A 17,445-nucleotide genomic window follows, 5' to 3' on the forward strand; every position below is an offset into this window, starting at 1 on the left:
GCAGGTTTTACTCAATGGTGCTAATTGTGTCCTCCTAACTCTTCTTTATGCATCCAGTCTTTATTCTTCTGGCTGTCTTCATTCCCCATGAAGGGTGGCCTTGGACAGCTGAATTAAGTAGAAAGCCATGGAGAAGTGAGTGGATATAAATAGCATGAGGTTAGGTGTGCACTGCCATGCCAAGGTATCCCTGGCTTCTTCCTGCCATGCCAAGGTATCCCTGGCTTCTTTCTGCCATGCCAAGGCATCCCTGGCTTCCTCCTGCCATGCCAAGGCATCCCTGGCTTCCTCCTGCCATGCCAAGGCATCCCTGGCTTCTTCCTGCCATGCCAAGGCATCCCTGGCTTCCTCCTGCCATGTCAAGGCATCCCTGGCTTCTTCCTGCCATGCCAAGGCATCCCTGGCTTCTTCCTGCCATGTCAAGGCATCCCTGACTTCTTCCTGCCATGCCAAGGCATCCCTGGCTTTCTCCTAGCTAATGCTCTTAAGTTAGCATGAGGACCACTGTTCATCACAGGTTCAGCCTCTTGGAAACACTTTCAGTTTAAAGTATTTGGTTTTAGAAATATAATTCTGAGAATTAACTGTGGCTATTACCGAATATCTTCCATCTTCTTTTCTGCTTCAGCAAATCCTCTTTTGTCTTCCTATAACTGTTTGTCCAAATCATCCACCTGCCTTGCTTTCTTCCCCCATTTTCTGGGATTCTAATGACACAAGGAAGCCATTCTCACTCTGGGTTTCTTCATGTCCTAGACATGCTGTTGAAGCCTCTTTCCCAGCTGTCACAGCAGACTCATTCCCATAGTATTGCCTATAGGAAGGAAATAGGGGAGAAGGAAGGGGATTGGCACAGACACGGGTAGGGAATGCGTCATTTGTTTAGCTACACAGGGAGTGCATCTCTTGGAATCCCTATCAGTGGGGCTGAAGCTTTTGCTTTTGACTGGCAATCAAAAATGTAAGGGGGAAATTGATACAGACAGGATTCAGAGAGGGCAAGGGGCACTCCTAGGCATAGAGCTGAGTAATCTCTATTAGCCTTAAGTGGCCGGGGCTAACTGCTGCAGGGTTCTTAGTGGGTTTGCTGAATTTGGCTTAAGAGAGGGAAGACCAAGTTTACTTCCATTTTTCTGAAATGGACAAAACATGTAGCTTAGACAAAGCCAATCTCTTTGTGGTTTCTGACTTTCGTTCATTTTCTTTTATTTATCCATGATTTCCAAGATATTGGGCTTCCCATTCTGATTTCCCCCTCACCAACCTCTTTCTTTTCTTTGGAAGGGGGTTAAAATTTGAGATTTTGGAAGTCCAGTGAGGCTAAGTGAAGGGGCATAAGATGGGGCAGTTCACTAAAGAGCACTTTATTTCTTTTGAAGCCTTTGTAAGGAAAAAAAGCAGGGAGGGTATAAGAAAAAAGCAGGTGCCCTCCTACACGATGGGAGACTGTACCGGAGAGCATTTGGTAGGGTTGAAGTATGATGCAATATTTCCCACTGGGGAAAGGAGTGTTTCTCTAGAGGGTGGCACAAGCCCTTGCCTGGTACCCGGTTAGATATCTCCTTATCCCTTCCCTTCAGGTGTATTCTACGCAGCTTCCCTTTGGCCCTCAACATCTCGTCTTTGCAGAGTAACACTCCTCTTTTCTCAACACCTTTCCTGGTCAGATCTGTACGAGGCTGGGAAGGGCAGGCTGACTCACACTCCTAAATGACTCTGGCTCCTCCACACCTTGAGATCCAGTCTCATGAAGGGCCCGCCCCAGGGGGCAGCCAGAGCGGCTGAAGTGGGGTCTGGAGACTGGCCTTAGACTCCCTGATCTTCCAGCCCTCCTCCACCAGGCTCAGGCTTGCAAAATGGCACAGGACGCACTTGATTCCCTTTGGGCCTCAGTTTCCCATCCCTCTATGAAGTGGAAAGAAAACTACTTTATTTTGTTGGTCCAGTGTTGCTGGACATGAAGTTTTGTCGTTGTTGTCTTGGGTGATGTGTGCAGAATTGTAGGATTCACTGCCTATCAGAGGAGATAAGGGAAAAGAGCAGAGGAGGAGGACAAAAGGAGAGATCATTTGGTATTGATCTACCTATCCTAGGCTTCCTCTCCTCAACTCCCATGTTTCTGGTTTGGTGAGTTCTTTATACCTCCCATAATGCTTTGCATTGGTGCAGGCTGGGAAGAGGGTGTATAGGCTCACAACTTGATTTTTTTTTTTTTTTTTTGCATGCTTTCTTAATAAAAAAAAAAAAAACGCTTCCAGTTTTCTTTATTGGTACTTCTAACTTCTTTTTGCCAGGGTGGGAGAGGAGATATGTGAAAGCACTCGGCTCCTGCTGGCACCATCCATGCCACGGAGTTGCTCAGCTGACCCTGACTGTTGGCAGGAGTGATGGGAAAAGTGAATTAGACACGGATTTCACAGTTTGTCTTTAAAATGCTAGTGAGTGTAGTGAAATCTTGTTGGAGGTCAGTGGGTAGAGGAGGCCATTCTTGTTTGCTTGCTAGTTTAAAGGGCAGACACAAAGTCGCACCCCTAACCAAGAAGCTATTTGCAACTGATACCTGCTAAAAAGGAAATGTCACTTTTCCCCAGTGCAGTGCCACACTCCAGGCCATCCCCATGCCCAGGAATAGCTGGCCAGCAGCACAGAGCAGACTGAGCGTGTGTGTGTGTGTGTGTGTGTGTGTGTGTGTGTGTGTGTGCGTGTGTGTTTCAATGTGTGCTTTTTTGTTGTCTTGTTTTTTTTTTTTTTTCCTCATGAAAAGGCATCTCTGTGTAACAGCTCTGGCCATCCTGGAACTTGATCTGTAGACAAGGCTGGCCTTGAACTCACAGAGATTCATCTACCTCTGCCTCCCAAGTGCTGGGATTAAAGGTGTGCACCATCACCAACTGGTTATTTTGGATTTTTTTGTCTTATTGATTTTCCATTTTTAGTTTGTCTGTTTTGATTTTTTTTTTCTGTTTTTGAGAAAGAACATGAAGTTGGGTGTGTAGGGAGGTGGGGAGAATCTTGAAGGAGTTGGGGGAGGAGAGAGAATGTGATCAAATATATTGTCTATTTTTTATGTTATACGATTTAAAAAAGATTCAGGATACTATACTGTAGGGGAGGGGCTGGGCCTTGTTTTAGATTTTTATGGAGATGAGAGTGTAAAATAGGGAAAGATACGCATCAGAGTTGTAAAATCTGGAATGAGGCGATCTAGTGGTAAAACTCTTCAGAGTACAATCCCAAAGTAAGCAGAGCTCTTGGAAAAAGTCGGGTATTGGCAGGGTTAACTTTCAGTCTTCACATTATGCCAAGATTACCCACCCTGTTGCCCTTACAGTATAATCCAGGAACTGGCACCCAGATGCAGGGCCTTGGAGGACTGGAGGCATGGTATTGCTGCCGCGGCAAGTTTGCAGTCACTCACCATCAGGTCCATTTGCTGCCTGTTAGGGGTTGTAGTACATTTTGAGTGTCACACAGACCTGCAGTTGGGGCCCAGGGAAATGGCCCAGTTGCTATGAGCACTTCCTACTCCTGCATAGAACCACGATCTGGTTCTCAGCACCCACATAATGGTCACAACCACCTATAACTCCAGATCCGACACCTCCTATAATCTCCGGACACCAGGCATGTAGGTGGTACACAGACTCACATTCAAGCAAAGCACTCAAACACATAACATCTAAAAAAAAGTTAAAAGGATTGGTGAGTCTTAAAAGTTTTTATTCATATGGAATACATGAGTTTAGATTGGAAAGGCAAAACTGATATCTTAGGCCCAAAATTGCCTCAAAACAAAAAAAGATTCTTAGTCATTGAAATTTTTCTGTACAATAGTTTATAAAACAGTTGTAGCTTAAGACCCTTCCTGCAACAACTGAACAAATGTGTTGCAAGACTAAAATACATTCAATTTTCTGTCTTCACACTGATTCATTCATCTTAGATCATCTTATTTGTGCAAACAAGCTCGAATTTTCAGTGACTCAACACATAAAAGTATACTTATAGTAATAGAAATACCAGGGGTTGGAGAGATGTCTCAGCAGTTAAGAACACTGGCTGTTCTTCCAGAGGACCTGAGTTCAATTCCCAGCACCCACATGGTAACTCCAGTTCCAGGGTACCCAATAACCCTCATGCAGGCAAAACACCAATGCACATAAATTAAAAAAAAAAAGAAAGAAAGAAAGAAAGAAAAGATGATGGGAGTTTCTAATTCTTAAAAATTACTAAAGTTTTAGTGTAGTACTATGTATAATAGTTAAGCTGTAGAACCTGACAGTTAAGTGGATGGCAATGTGCTACATACACAAATGCAGTTTTATTTAGCTATAAAGATGAGCAAAATCCTGTTATTCTTAGCACAAAGGATGGTACTGGAGGACATGTGAGTAAGATGAAGTAGGCACATAAGCACCACATAATCTCATATAGGAGAGCCAAAAATGTCAACCTGAGTAGACTGGGGAGTAACTCAGTTAGTTAGGATGCTTCATTAGCATTCATGAAGACCTGGTTTTGATTCCCAGCAGCATATAAGACTGGACATAGTGGCCCATGCCTGTAATCCCTGTATGATGGGAGGTGGAGGCAGGAGGATTGGAAACTCTTTGGTTGCGTAGCAATTTTGAGACCATCTGGGATTCTTGAGATCTTGTCTTAAAAAAAAAAAAACAAACAAAAAAAAAAAACCAAAAAGCTAACCAGAGAGTAGAATGATGAGGCAGAGACTGGGGTGGGAGAGTATGCATGTATGGATCAATCACATTGCCTTATATGTATGATTATTATGTGTTTATATAAAAACCAAGAGGACAGAAGAAAAGTGGTATGCTATCAAAATGTGTTGACAAGAAAATTGTGTAGTCAGCTGGGGCAGGGTGTAATGCTCAGGTCTAGTACTGTAACAAGAGACCTGTGAGTCAGAGGCTAGCCTGTTCTACACAGAGAGACCCTGGCTCAAAAACAAACAAAACCTAACAACAAAAAGTAAAAGAAGCTGGGCGGTGGTGGCACACAATCCCGTCACTTGGGAAGCAGAGGCAGGTGGATCTCTCTGAGTTTGAGGCCAACCTGGTCTACAAAGCCAGTTTCAGGACAGGCTACACAGAGAGAAACCCTGTCTTGAACCTCTCCCCCAAAAAAAAGTAAAAGAAAAAGGATGGTCATGGACAAATTAAAGTATGATACTAAGCAACACTGCAATGTTGGGTGAGACTATGAAAGTGAATAAAATATTCATCTTCCAAAACAACCACTTTTATCCTACCTATGAAAAACAGCAGTGTAAGCATATGATTTAGGTACATCATGGTAAATGTCAAAACAAACAGCTAACATTCTTGCAAAAGTGCTTTCTTGAAGCAAGAGAGAGACAGGAACTACTGGGCATTGGAGAAAGAGGCCTCTTGTATTTCATAATTATTTCATTATTCATTAGTTCCTTTAAAATAGGGTGTATATATCACTTTAAAATACCACGATCCAGTTAAACGTTAATTTGGAAAAGCCCAAAGAGAATGTGCCTGGCACTTTTGGCATTCATGATACCTAGACTCGTGTTTCAAGTATTTTGATGGTATTGCCACCAGGGTGCAGTGACCTGGGAGTGAGTTGAGGAATGGCAGTTCCACTTTTCTTCATGCCATTGGGGTGAGGGAAAGGCATCTTTAGAATACTGCTTTATTCTATGTGAGGCACAAAGTCTAATGTGGAAGACTAAGAAGGCGGCCAGGCATGGTGCTACCCCAGCAGGAGATGGTGGATCTCTGAGTTCGATGCCAGCCTGGTCTACAGAGTGAGTTTCAGGAGAGCCTGGGCTACACAGAGAAACCCCATCTTGAAAAACCAAAGGAAAAAGAAAAAAAGAAAAGAAAAGAAAAAGAAAAGGGACAGATGGTTCTATGAGCAAGCAGAATGCATAGGGGAGAGCGCTCCAAACCACAGCTTCCAAAACACCCCCTGAGTAGGGGTTCATGTGTATCTGTACTCATTTGGGGGTGATCGTGGGCACCCGGGATTATCTGAAGACGCTTTCAGTAACAGGCATTTGGCCTGCATTCTGTTCCAGTCTCTAACTCATCACTACTTGCTTTCGCAGGCCTTATCTTTTTTGTATCTTTTCTTTTTCCTCACTTAAAACCACCACCACCATCATGAAGCTCTACAATAAGTGAATATCTTTCAGGACAATAAAAGCAGCCTTCCCTGCAAACTGAAAGATGATTTAGATGGCGCTAAGGAAAAAAGATTAGTATTGAAAACAGATGAGAAAGTTATTTATCACTCACGGCTTAGTTAGGGACAGTGCTTTAACAGGCCCTATTGTTTCTGATTAATGCTCAGTTTCTCAGTCATTTGACCTGTTAAAATGCTGGTCCCTGTGGGTCGGAGATTCAGAGTCAACAAACCTGGGACTTGAAATTTTGCATCTTTGATGTTTCCAGATGATGCTGATGTCAATAGTCAGAGACCTCTCTCTGATAGCCACCAGATTGACTAAAGTGTCCTGCTCACATGTTCTCCTTCACCAGTATTGGCCTGAGAACAGCTGGTTAGGTCCCCAGCTCCGCATCTTCACACATCTGTACTCAAATTGTTTCCTTTTGAAGAGGCTTTGTCCTGGGTATAGTTGGTAGAGTGTGTGAGCTCTTCACTGAAGGCTGCCTCCAGAATGCCTTTTATGGACTGTTTTGCTTTCTTCCTAAAGTCTTTTCCCAAAAGGGCATAAAGGAAGGGGTTGAAGCAACTATTGGCAGATGCTAAAGCAATGGACATGTGGTCCCAGGATAACGCAGCTTCCCTCAAAGGAGTTTCTGAGTCAGCAATCAATAAAAGGACTCCAACAATATGGTATGGAGTCCAGCAGACAAAAAAGACAGTCACCACCACCAAGGCCACCCGAAAGGTTTTGCTCCGAGACTTGGTGAAGTTGGCTTTTCTCATTCGGAAGACAATGAGGCTGTAACAAGCCGTCATGATAAAAAGGGGCACCAGGAAGCCCACCACCAACCTCGTGATGGTTATTGCCACCATAGGTGTTTGCTCATGATACATGAACTGGGCGGAATAATCATCCTGGAAATCTTGTGAATGCTCAGGGTGGGATATGTAGTTGCTAGAAGCAGTAGCAAAAGGCTCTATAGGAGCAGAGAGAAAATCATGGGCCCTATGTGTGCTGGCTCTGTGATCTTCAACAGGAAACCCAGTGGGTATGGCAGGCATGAGCACACTGGGAGGTTTTACACTGTAATGGGATTGTTGTCTAGACAGTCTTGCTGAGTCTAGAGGGAAGGAATCTTCAGAAGATCCTTGGAGTGTCTGTGACTGGAGGGCAGTGACAGCTGTCTGAAGGTGATCACTTATTTGGGAAGAGGAAGGATCTGACCTGTCATCTATTTGTCCTGTTAGCTGAACAGTGGAGTTGTCAGTAGAATTACTTTCTGGTAGATCCCCATTGTAGTCCCAATAATCAAAATCCCTATGGGAATCAAAGTTATAGCCACATACACTGTGATTGTTTATAGTGAATAGATCACGGTATACAAATACTGGTACACACATCACAAAGGCCACTGCCCAAACACATCCACAAATGGTTAAGGCTGTTCTCACATTCCGATGATTCTGGCACCAGATTGGCTTGTGTACCATCAGACAGCGGTCCAGGCTAATGGCAGTAAGCAAGAAGACACTGGCAAACATATTAAGGACGATGATGGATGGGATAAGTTTGCATAGGAACAAGCCGTAGGGCCAGTAGCCCTGGAGAATCAAGTGAGCTAGGGAGAAGGGCAAGGAAAGGCAGCAGAGGAAATCGGCCAGGGTGAGATGGAGAAACCAAACTGTGTTCACGGTCCGCTTCATCTTTAGGCCAGCCACCCACAGCACCAGCCCATTGCCTGGCAGTCCCAATAGACAAGTGAGGCAGAGGATGAGCATAGAGAGGATGTCTTGAGGTTTAAACACGTGTGGGGAGTGTGGGTCAGTTGAATTGGTGTCAGCAGAGAAAGACTCCATTGCCAACCCTGAAAAAGATGAAGAGAATGTTAAAGCTTGTAGCAACTTTGGGAAAATAGGTACTCTCAGGAGGCCTCATGTGATGATGCATCCCTTAGATGCCAGAGACTCTCAGGAGTCTGGTTCCCATTCCTTTACCAGAATAGACACACAACAGCATTCTCTGATAGGCGATTTAAAAATATATGGTACTGATTTAAATGTATATCAAAAAGATAACTTCATTTGGAAATCCACATCCAATCAAGTCCCTCCCCCTTTTTTTGTTATGCCCCCCGTTTTTTGCTGTTGGTTTTTTTTTCAGTGCTGAAACTCAAGCCTAGTGCCTACAAATGCTGGGCAGCACTCTACTGAGCTGCAGCCTCCCCCCTTGGCCTTTTGGCACAGGAACTCTATGTTACCCGAGCTGGCTGACTTCCAACTGACCACATTGTAGAGTAAATGGCCTTGAAACCCATGGTCCTCCTGCCTCTGACTTCTGAGTGCTGGCATGACAGACATGGCCCCCACACTTTGCTGTGACACTTTTTGTTCCTTATTTCCACAGCTTCTCCCTTCATTCAGTGTCCACTACTAAAACTGAACAGATGTCTAATTGAGCAAATAAGCAAAAACTTTTAGGTGGATTTTCCCTAGTCTGAAGTCACCAAAGGACTTTCCGAAGATTTCACAACACTGACAACAGCATCTAAAAGTTGAACTTCCCATATTGTCATTTCATTGTTTATTTATTGTGCGGTGTGTGTGTGTACGTGCGCGTGGAGGTCAGAGGACAACTTTGGGAGCTCAATTTTAGCATATTTAAGCTTATATTCAAGCTTCCTTATAGCCATTCTTTTCATGCATATGTAAATTTTACAAACAAAATTTAATGAGGTTCAGTTGATTCATGTATATTTAAAAATCGATGGTGATAAAATAAATACACATAAACTATACAATTTACCATCCTAATTAACTACTTCAAATATAGAATTTAACAGTACCTTAGTCAGTTTCTATGCAACTAATTTCCAGGATGTTTTTATTTAATAAAAACATGAATTCTCTACTCATTAAACATCTTTGCCATGTATGGTAGTGCATGCCTTTAGTCCCAGCACTCAGGAGGCAGAAACAGGTGGATCTCTGTTAGTTTGAGGCCAGCCTGGTCTACAGAGTGAGTTCCAGGACAGCCAGGGCTATGTAGAGAGGCCCTACATAAAAATAGATAGATAGATAGATAGATAGATAGATAGATAGATAGATAGATAGATAGATCAATCACAGACAGAGGAGACAGGTAGGAAGATATATAGAAAACCTCTCAATTCAGGCAACTGTACTTTGCTCTTATAAACTTGATTACATACTTCATGTAAGTAAAGTCATGTGGCACTTGTCTTCCTTACTCTCCGTGTGTGTGTGTGTGTGTGTGTGTGTGTGTGTGTGTGTGTGTTCATGTGTGTGTGTGTGACAACCATAGGGTCTCAGTTCATAACCCAGGCTTGCCTTGAACTTGCAGCAATCCTGCTTAAACTGTCCAAGTAGTGGGATTACAGGCAAGAGCCGACATGCCCAGCTCAGTCTTTTTCTTTTTGTTTTTCACTTGTCATGATGTCCTTCAAGTATGAGATGTGTCAGGATTTTCTTTTAAAGGTTCAGGGTGCCTCTTGGTGAATGCCTGGAATCCTAGCACTTAGTCACAAGCTATAAGCATTGCTACCAGTTCAAAGCCAGTGTGGGCTACATAGTAGGAGCTTGTCTCAAAACAAAATGGAATGGATTTGATATTTCAATGTGTGTGTGTGTAGCATATTTTATTTATCTGGTAATCTGACACAGACATTTGGATTGTTCCTACCTTTGGAGCATTTAAATACTACAGTTGTATTCCTCTGCTTTCCATTGCTGTAACAAAACACTGACTGAAGGCAACTTGGAAAGAGTTAATTTCTTACGTATTCCGGTCAGAGTCCATTGAGGGAAGCCTAGGCAGAGGCCTGGAGGCAGCCATAGAGGAATGTTGTTTACCGGTTTGCTTCTCATGGCTGCTCATCCTGTTATCTTATGCATCCAGGACCATCTACCTGCCCAGCGGGCAGTGGGTTGCATGCTCCCACGTCAGCAGAATCAACAAAAATGTCCCATAGAGTTGTCCACAAGCCAATATGATGGGTGCATTTTCTCAATCAAGCTTCCTCTTTCCAGATAACTCTAGCTTGTGTCAGGTTGAGAGAAAGCGGTAACAGACATAATATACACTGCTCTCTAGATTCACTGTTTCAGTTTAATCCCCACATCACACAGAAAGATTCAATTTAAGGAGTGTCAAGTTTTTATCAAATTATTTTCCAACATTCTCCCTTAATATCTTTTTTTTTTTAAAAAGTCTTCATGCTTTTTGTTATGTATTTAATCTTTTATTTTATATATGTGTATGTGTGTACGGTTGTGTGAGCTTATGTACCCCACATGCATATTGGATCCTGTGGAGTCCAAGAGACATGGGATCCCCTGGAATTGGAGTTACAGACAGTTGTGAGCTGCCATGTGGGTGCTGGGAATTGAACCCAGGACCTCTAGAAGAGCAGCCAGTGCTCTTAACCCCTGAGCCATCTCTCCAGCCCCTAAATATCTTTCATAAGTGGTTTCTCCACAATGATCCAAGCTATGACCAAACCTTCCATTAGGTTGTTGGTAAACTTTAACACAGCTTCTCTTTCAAGGCTGATGGCTTGTTTGGGGGAGATTATTATTATGAATAATCATTCCTTTTTGCTTGTTTATTTGAGACAGGGTTTCTCTGAGTAGCCCTGGCTGTCCTGGAACTCACTCTGGGAACCAGGCTAACCTTGAACTCAGGGATCCACCAGCCTTTGCCTCCTGAGATATGGCATTAAAGGCATAGCCACAATGCCTAGCTTGAGCAACCATTCTTAATTTTCTTTTTCAAGGTTTGGGTTTAGTTTGTCTTTTGCTCCTATTGCTCTGCTAAAATTGCATCAAGAACACAAACTCAAACCCAGACCGATTTCTCTATCTTCCTTCCACAAGACAGTTCTTTCAGTCTGTTTTCCTGGTCTCCATGACGTCTTTCCAATCAACGCAATGTTATATTCCTGCACTGAGGCTAATGGTTTCAGTTTAGAACTATGTCCCTTGTATAGCTTCTTCCTTTCTGTACGCTAAATTTCTGTCTGTTAAAATACTTACTCCTCAAGGTAAAACTTGATGCCTTTTGTCTGAAATATTCTCTTACAATCCCTTGAAGATTCTTCGGTCTTCTTCCTTGCACGGGTGTGCACACCCATGTGCATAAGCCTGTGTGTGTGGTTGAGTCCTTTCTGATATGCTCTATGAGGTGTCGTATTCCATTTTACTTTGTAATTCTTATAGTGACCCCAAACTGTGTGACGGTAATGACAAGACCTGTTTATAAATGCCTATTCCATGGGATTTAGCACATGGATGGGCCGTCACTTCTTTTCCTTTGGCTTTTCTGAGATGAAGCCTGATTATATAGCCCAGGTTGACCTCTGACTGAAGAACTTCTGCTTCAGTCACCAAGTGTTGGGATTACAAGGCATGCACCACCATGATAGGGGAATGCTTACTTTTCATTTTCAATTACATTTAAAATTTTAGTTCTTAGCCTTTTCATTTTTACCCAGATAGCTTTCTTAATCCCTATGCTGTCTCTTCTCATTTCTGTTTAAATTCCCAATTATTACAGGATATAATAACACTTTACTTTTTTTTTTTTTTTTTTTTTTTACGGAAGTCCAGACATTTGGAAGTCATTCTGCTGAGTTTAACAAAGATCACCACAAGGTCTTATGTGGCAAACGGAAGTTAAAAGAACGAGTCAACAAAATGAAAAAAGGAGAAATGATTCCCATCCTCCTATCTGCCTTTCTCTACTCAGATCTCCAAATCTTAGCAGTCCTTAACTTGAATGGCCAGAGTGCTGATCTATTGTCCTATCCCAATGTTAATGCACAGTACTCAAGATAGTGAGAGAAAGAGTCAGAGATTGCTAGAAACAAACAGATATTGCGAATGCCATCTGTCCTCACTTTACAATTTTTGATGTTGAAACTCAGGAGATTGTGTAGCCTTTACAGCCCGGGAAGGGTTGCAAGTGCTTCATCCAGTAACTGTTCGGCCAGCGCTCTTTCTACTGCAAGGTCACATAGTTGAGAAAACTTCAGTCTTGATAATAAAGTACAGCTTACAATAATAGTGTTGCTGTCTGTAAACTGAGAAGGGCAAGTCCCCATATAAGAGAAACTGAGCACCATGCTGTGAGCTATGGTTTAAATATCACAGATTATCTGCCCTGAAACTGTATGCAAGTCACCTTTAAACAGTCACCCAGAGCAAGATCACAGTTCATATTTCCCTAAACTTTGAGAAAAACAAAAAACTCTCTATGTGTAAGTTTATTAGTTTTTTTCTTAAGATTTTAGTATTGACTTAACCAGTAGTAATTAAAAGATATGTAAAATCTTGAAACTAAAACTTACCTATAATGAGTAAAGAAAAGTGGTTTCCCCAGAGAAATACTAATTATAGGATGAGAGAACCAGTAGCACTAAAGACAGGAAATTTAGAGAGAGATAGGACGGGAATCCACATATGGAGATACATACACACACACACACACACACACACACACACACACACATATCCATACACACACACATATAAATAATGAGTGTTCCTTTGATCAGTGATGGGAGAAACAGCATTAATGGGAACAAACAGAATCACAGGTCAGGAGAAAGTCACTCTGTGAAAGGGAGTGTCATAAATATTCATTATTTTCAGAATGAAAATATTAAAAGCAAAGACAAATAGAATGGGTAGTATTGAGAGGCAAAGGAAAGGAGACATAGGGATAAGACAGGAGAAATAAAAGTTCTGGTATGATGGCACTAGCCTCTAATCCCTGCCTTCAGGAGGCAGAGGCAAAATCTACATCTCTGAGTTTAAGGCTAGCCCAGTCTGTGTATCCAGTTCCGGACCAGCCAAGACTACACAGTTAAGACTCTGTATAAATAAAACTCTTAGGGAAGGAATGGATTGAAACAGAAGATAACGAAGTTGAAACCGTTGTACATGAACCGTATAGCAGGCTAAACGAAGTACAAGCTATCAGGTTCATCTAGGGTTTCTTACCAAGTGCACTGAGATGAAAGCAGAGGGCTCCGGTACTGATCTGCAGGTCACCAACAAATCCTATCTGGTCCCCACACTTGGCTGGAAGGGAGTCATAAAGTCCATTGGATGAGTTGCTGAGCCCTTACTTTCCTATGGTAGAGGGAACTCCGCATCTAGACTGCTATCTGACTGCTCAGGAAGGGCCTCTGTGAGTCACGTCTTAAACTTAGGCGGTTTAGATAAGGAAAGCAGAAGGACGGAGAGGGGAGTGGATGCTACTTGCTCCGCAGGCAGGAGCCATCGTCTAGCTACTAGAGTGCTGACGCAGGAAGTAGGAAATTTCCAGGCTTGCCTGGGCTACAGAGTGGGGTTTTTTTTTTTTTTTTTTTCCCCTCTCTCTCTCTCTTTTTCTTTTTCCTTTTAAATTCATCTTATTTTGTTTTTATGTCTGTGTGGGCCACATGTGTTTGGGCGCTCACAGAGGCAGGAACGGGATGCTGGGGACCGAGGGACCTCTGCCAGAGCAAAAAGTGTTTTTAACCTCTGGAGTCATCTCTCCAGCCCTCTAGAGTGAAGTGTTTAAAAGATTTCTTTATTTATTTAACGTGTAAGGTTTTTTAAATTTTATTTATTTTGTGTGTGTGTGTGTGTGTGTGTGTGTGTGTGTGTGTGTGTGTGTGTTTAACCAGGAGGCCAGAAGAGGACATCAAACATCAAATTCCCTGGAATTGGAGTTAGAGGTGCCCTGAGCAACCCAGTGGGTGCTGAGGACTGAACTCCTAACTACCGAGTCATCTCCCCAGCCTCTAGAGTGATTTTAAGGCAAACCTGAGAAAGTTATCAAGGCTTTATCTCAAAATAAAAAGCAATTAGAGATCCAGGGCTGTAGATCAGCAGTGAACACTTGCCTGGTATGTCTTAGGCCCCTGTGTTTGTGTTTAATCTCCAGCACAGGAACAAAGAGTGTGTATGTGGGTGGTGGTGGTAGGGGGGAATGGGAGGTGTCTATGATCAAGATACATTGCATACATATGTATTTGTTAAAGAACAAATAAGAACACATTTACCAAAAAAGATGGCTGAGTTGGGGGTCTGCGGTTTGAGGAGAAATGCTGTAAAAATCACATTTAATTAATCTTAAGTAGTATCTCTTTAATGTTTGATATGCAGATAATAAATTAGGCTACAGTAGAATCAGAATGAGTTAAACAATGTAATCTCTGCAGATTTCCACACACACACACACACACACACAATACAAACATACTTTGCTTATAAGTAGAAATGAAATGGAATGCAGTGTGTATGGCTATGTCTATCTGGAGACAATCTGGGAAAAAAGTAAGAGAGAAGTGAGATGTAAACAGCCCTGAATGGCTACAGGGCTTGCACAAGCGGACAGTACAGTGCTATTGCAAAAAACTGCTCCGGGCAAGGGTTAGTGAGGAGGCAGCTGGCTCCCGGTGGCCTCGCCTGTGGGCACTAGGCTACATTTCACTAGGTGAAGGTACAGTCCCTGCTGGAAAGAATTCTTTCCCATCAATCAGGTGTGGTGGCCCACATCTGTAAAACAGGCACTCGGGATGCTGAGGCAGGAGGATCACATGTTCCAGGCAGCATGAGCTACAAAGTGAGACACGTACTCAAACGGACAGGCAAAGACTTCTCACTGTCAGCCTTTTGCGTACAACTAAAGCTGATTTTGGTTCTCTATACGGCACAGCAGGGATTGTATTTGGAGGGTTACTAGACACAGATGTGTATGTAACAATAATTTCACCAACATCTTGGCATCTAAATTGGCCTCTTCAGGAGCTAAATATTCAGCTCCTAGGAGTTGGAACTTCATCTCCAGTAAAACAAAGTGAAAGATGGGTCAAGTGTATAGGGGGAGAAGGACAGAGAGGAAAATTAAAACCGTATGTGGCTAACATAGCTATGAATTTATGGGGATGTGATTTGTTACAACAAAGGAAAACCCAGATTAACGTTCCTGCAATCTCAGAAACAAACCATAAAGAAGAGAGAAATATTAAACGGTATTATCAAGCACAGTCACGCTGTTCAGGTTATACAGCTGTTGATCTTTCAAAGGGGCCAGCAGCAGCCCTACCTTTAAAAGGTTAATTGACAAACTGTGTGGGTGGTACAATGGTCTTTGATATCAGAAAAACTGCAGGCATCAGAACAGCTGGTATAAGAATGGCTAAATGCTCAACATATTGAACAAACAACCAACCCTTGGAATTCTCCTGTATTTGTTATTAAAGAGAAATCTGGAAAATGGAGAATAGTAATGGGTCTAAGAACTATTAATATGGTGATCCAGCCAATGGACTCTTTACAGCCTGAATTCCCTTGCCTTCTTTATTACCTAAAGGACTGTCTATTATAAAAGACTTCTTTTTTACTATACCTTTACAAGAACAGGATAGAGAAAAATTTGTCTTTACAATGCCTACTTATAATAATCCTCAGCCTGTTAAAAAGGTATTACTGGAACATTTTTCAACAAGGGATGTTAAACAGCTCCACCTTGTACCAATATTTTGAACAACACTCGTTGGAAATAATTTATAAAGTTCTTTCAATGTACAATTTACCATTATAGTAATGATCTCTTACTAGCTGATTCAGACACCAATTAGAACAAATGTTTGATGAAATGAAGAGAATTTTGCCTTGCTAAGGATTATAAGTTACTCCTGAAAAAATACAAAGAGGAGATTCTATAAACTACCTAGGATATAAGATAGATTTACAGAAAATTCAACCACAGAAAGTACAATTCAGGAGAGATCAATTGCAAACTCTTAATGATTTCCCCAAATTCCTGGGAGATGTTAACTCATGATAGCCCACAATCAGATTAATAATTCAAGGGCTAAGTAATTTATTTCAAACCTTAAAAGGTGACAATATCTTAAATAGTCCAAGAAAATTATCAGTTGAGGCTGAGAGAATTGGCTTTGGTAGAAGAGAAATTATAGGATGCATATAGTAGAAAAAAAAAAGCTAAACTAAATCAATCTGTGCACTTTAAGGGTATGTTACCCCAGAATAGAATATGGAATATGCTTTTTTTTTTTTTCTAGTCAGGGTTTCAACTCACTTTGTAGATCAGGCTGGCCTTGAATTCCCTGAGATCTGCCTGCTTCTGCCTCCCAAGTGCTAGGATTAAAGGTATGTGCCACCATCGCCTGGTAGATACCAGGATATGTATTATGTTAGGGAAGAGGTTTTGCTTTTGTTTCTACAGGAGAAGAGAAGCTATGGATACCATCAAAATTGATAAAGATTAGATTTGAATAGAAGAGACCCCTTGATTAGAAGAGGGGATAGTCCATCCAACATTGTGACCATTCAATTTAAATTAACATATAAGACTAATGCCTTTCATTTGGTCAGATATAACCTGCCAAAAAGGGAAACTTCCCAAAGTTAGGGTTGGGGCAGGCTTTTGTTTTTGTCTTTCCAGGAGACTAAAAACATATAACTAAGGAATCTGAAGGCCCCTGGACAAATGAGATGCCTGAAGAAGGATGAATTATCCAGAGAAAATGTTCCAAGTAACAGAGTAAATTGGCCTAATGGTATAGCACACTTCCAACAGGAAAAATTTCATAAATCTCCCCAAATGTTTGCTTCTTCTGTTTTCTACAGACATATAATGCAAATGATGGTTTTGTAGTTCCAATTCAATTAAAAATTAAAGCTGGCTTTGGAGTTGGAGCATTGCTCTCTCCTTCTCTAAACCCAAGCATGCTTGTTAAAGGAAAATCCAAAATCTCTCTCAGGTCAGAAGAGCTACCTGGTATGGGAGAGAAGAAAAAACAAAATTAAGGGACTATCTTCATCCTATTGCCACTAATCTCATAATCCTTTGGTTTTATTTTGATGCTTTAGAACTTTTCTAAGTTATAAATATTACCTCAAAATTTATAAGATACACACACACACACACACACACACACACACACACACACACACATTTTTCTGTTGTGATAGAGTACTAACTAATTCTAGAAATCCTGCACATGATTTCAGGCTTGAGTCTGAATCAGGTAATGATGAATTAAGCTTTTGTTCCCAGATGTATTTAATAGATTGTGATCTTTTAACCTATTCAAGTTCTGCTTTATATGACATTTAAAATGTTTAGACTTTCTGCAGTGAACTATGACCAATCATAATAGTGACCTTTAAGTCTCCAAAAGGATGATCGGGTCCCACAACAATGATTCCACCTGGATTGTGGTAATGCCATTAAGCTGACAAACA

General features: G+C 41.8%; 1 protein-coding gene across 1 annotated transcript; it reads right to left on the reverse strand.

Moving 5' to 3' along the window:
* Nucleotides 1–5,237: 5,237 nt before the first annotated feature.
* C3ar1 (complement C3a receptor 1) lies at nucleotides 5,238–13,384 on the reverse strand. Its single transcript, XM_051173171.1, has 2 exons — nucleotides 13,183–13,384; nucleotides 5,238–8,027 (listed from the first exon to the last, which is right to left on the reverse strand). Exon 2 carries the CDS (start codon nucleotides 8,017–8,019, stop codon nucleotides 6,577–6,579), a length of 1,443 nt encoding a protein of 480 aa, XP_051029128.1. The 5' UTR covers nucleotides 8,020–8,027; nucleotides 13,183–13,384; the 3' UTR covers nucleotides 5,238–6,576.
* Nucleotides 13,385–17,445: the final 4,061 nt, after the last annotated feature.

The sequence above is a fragment of the Phodopus roborovskii genome, unplaced genomic scaffold, assembly GCF_943737965.1.
Source record: "Phodopus roborovskii unplaced genomic scaffold, PHOROB, whole genome shotgun sequence".
Classification (NCBI taxonomy): domain Eukaryota; kingdom Metazoa; phylum Chordata; class Mammalia; order Rodentia; family Cricetidae; genus Phodopus; species Phodopus roborovskii.